We start from the raw sequence: 2,606 nt of genomic DNA, 5'->3' as shown, positions 1-2,606 counted from the left end.
GAACACTAGAAGATATTGGAAAATTTGAAGTCATATTAGCAAATGTATTGCTACATATAAATTGTTTAAATGTCAATTGGTCTTAGTTTCCATTAAAGTCATAATTTTCTATTTGATACTATAAATTATCACATGTGAACTAAAGGCACATCATGCATATTTTAATGTTGTACTGATAGAATCGATACAAATGAGTTGTCATGCTCCATTTCAAGTCATGAGAAAGTAATCATTTTAGCTTTTGTTCTTTTGTATATATACATTTAGTCTCAACCAAACATTTTTGTGGTAGGGGTATGTTTGTATTAGTCTCTAATAGAAATTAGATGTTGGTATCCAGACTATACCTATGTGGTTTTAGTTTGTTGATGTTGGAATATGAAAATTAATATGATGCATCGATATGCATTTAACAAATAATAAGTACATCACATTATTTATTTAGTCGATATTAATGAATATGAATTTCACTTTGCGCATTTGCAGTTGCGTAATCTTGATTGAAGCAGAGTAGTAGAGGTGTGTGGTGATAAACAAACATAAATTTCGTAGTATTTATTGGATGTTTTGGCTTTGATAGAAAACAATCCATCAAATACAAAAAGATAATGTTAATATATTTCTAAAAATAAAAGCGTTGTATTTTGAATAACATGTAATATTATAGTAAAATATGAAAGGTGTTATGTTCAATAACATATATTAATTTTAATATTTATTTTTCAAAATTTTAAATACGTAATTTTACGCGTTCCGCAACGCACGACTATTTGCCTAACGCTGTTTGCTTGGTAATAATGATAATAATAACAAGTGTAACAATAGATGTAAAACGGTATCTAATAATAATAAAAAAATCTAATACACGCTTCCAAAATTGCCCTGACCTAATCGACGCCCTCTTCTCTCTCAAACCTCCGACACTCCGCTCCTCCACATCGGCTCTCCAGTCTCGCATCTCCGGCGCCACCCTCTCACACCTCCAGCGCCATCGTTGCACAGCGGAGGTTGCTTCAGGTATGTACCGTTCTTCAATTTTCCTTTTTTTCTCTCCCCCAGATACGCTGAAATCGCCAATTTCTCGCTGAAATTGGGTTATTATTTGCTGAAATCGATTGTTATCTGATTTTTGATGAAATTATTTGATCGAATTATGTTCTGATGTTAAGGAGTCTGTGCTGATTTTTTTCTGAGTTGAATTATGTTCTGATTCAAAATTTCTGAAATTATCCTCCACATTTTGATATTTTGCTGAAAAGTTTATAAGGTTTGAATTGGATGATCCCCTGGCTGTATTGAGTATACTATTGAACATACTGTAGGTGCTCTTGTATGGGGTCAGGTTGTTTCAAAGCAAAAATCTCTTCATTTCTTTTCAAGATTGTTAAATACTTAAATATCATACTTGCAATGATCAGAATTCATTATGTGCATTTTTATGGATTTGAATTGGTTTAATTAGTCAATTTCCAGTTGTTGTTGTGTGTGTATTTTTTCTTTAGATTAGCAACATTTTTTTCATTCACATGTTCAAGAACAGATCTGATCATTGTATACATTATTTCATTAAATTTTGTCTAAAATTGTGAGTATTTTATGTTTACATGCTAATTATGTGCAAATTATAAATATTATCCACTTAACATGTGTTGTAGACTGAAAACACCACAACAATTAACAATAGCAACAACAACAATTACTGAAATAGACCACAATAATATGATCTAATGCTTGATTGAAATGAACATAAAACTAAGCAACAAGTTAATATACTATTTTCCAAAATACCCTTCTACTATTCAATTGACTTTTGAGATGAGGTTTTATTGGGATTTTGAGTACATTTACTTGTTTTAGACATTTCAGCAAACACTTGGTGTGCAAATGTCGAAAGGGCTTATCTGGGCAACTGCAGATGATCTGGCAAGAAATAGGGGAAAGGTTCTTTCTCTGTATAGGCAAATACTCAGAAGCTTAAATTCACCTGATCTGCCATTAAATTTAGCAGCAAGATTGCACAGGAAAGCACAGGCACGTGCCATTTTCATGTTGGCTGCTGAAGAACGATCCATACACAACATTAAAGATCTGTTTGATATAGCTGACTATTCTTTATCTCTCTTGAGAAAAGGAGAAATCCCTAAATATATTCAGTGACAAATTTATAAATCATAATAAAAACATATGTAGGAAGGGGTAGTATCGTAATTTTGACAAGGCATTTGGTTTCTTCTCTTAATTGAAAACCATCAACTTTAGTAGAAAAGTGCTAGATTTAAGGGGTTTCTTTTTATAAATTTATCAAGACATTAATTTATATGAAATCTTCTCAACTACTCTATATGTATTTTTGTGGAATACCTGGGAAATAAATTTTTATTCGTGAACTATTTGTCTATAAGTTCATGCATATGCTTAACAAACTTTTATTCAACTGTTGTTTGCAGATTGCCATCTTTTAAAAAGCAAACGATTAAATAGTTGATCTAAGAGTAAATTACTGAAATCGTCCCTGTGGTTTGGTCAAAATTGCACGTTTGGTCTCTAACGTTTTTTTTTGCACTCGAATCGTCCCTGTGGTTTGATTTTGTTGCGTTTTTCGTCCC

At 31.7% G+C, this 2,606-nt stretch overlaps 1 protein-coding gene across 1 annotated transcript; it reads left to right on the top strand.

The window, feature by feature from the left end:
- Nucleotides 1-857: 857 nt before the first annotated feature.
- Nucleotides 858-2,387, top strand: LOC145101746 (COMPLEX 1 LYR-like protein). The gene is made up of 2 exons (XM_079039023.1): nt 858-1,017; nt 1,858-2,387. Exon 2 carries the CDS (start codon nt 1,885-1,887, stop codon nt 2,155-2,157), a length of 273 nt encoding a protein of 90 aa, XP_078895149.1. The 5' UTR covers nt 858-1,017; nt 1,858-1,884; the 3' UTR covers nt 2,158-2,387.
- Nucleotides 2,388-2,606: the final 219 nt, after the last annotated feature.

The sequence above is a fragment of the Lactuca serriola genome, chromosome 4 (assembly GCF_051521515.1).
Source record: "Lactuca serriola cultivar US96UC23 chromosome 4, Lser_US96UC23_V15, whole genome shotgun sequence".
NCBI classification, from domain to species: domain Eukaryota; kingdom Viridiplantae; phylum Streptophyta; class Magnoliopsida; order Asterales; family Asteraceae; genus Lactuca; species Lactuca serriola.
The sequence above is the reverse complement of the archived record's forward strand: the minus strand, read 5'-3'. Positions and strand labels throughout refer to the sequence as shown.

Excerpts from the sequence above, each read along its gene's own strand:
- LOC145101746 (XM_079039023.1), top strand. The coding sequence starts at position 1,885 with ATGTCGAAAGGGCTTATCTGGGCAACTGCAGATGATCTGGCAAGAAAT.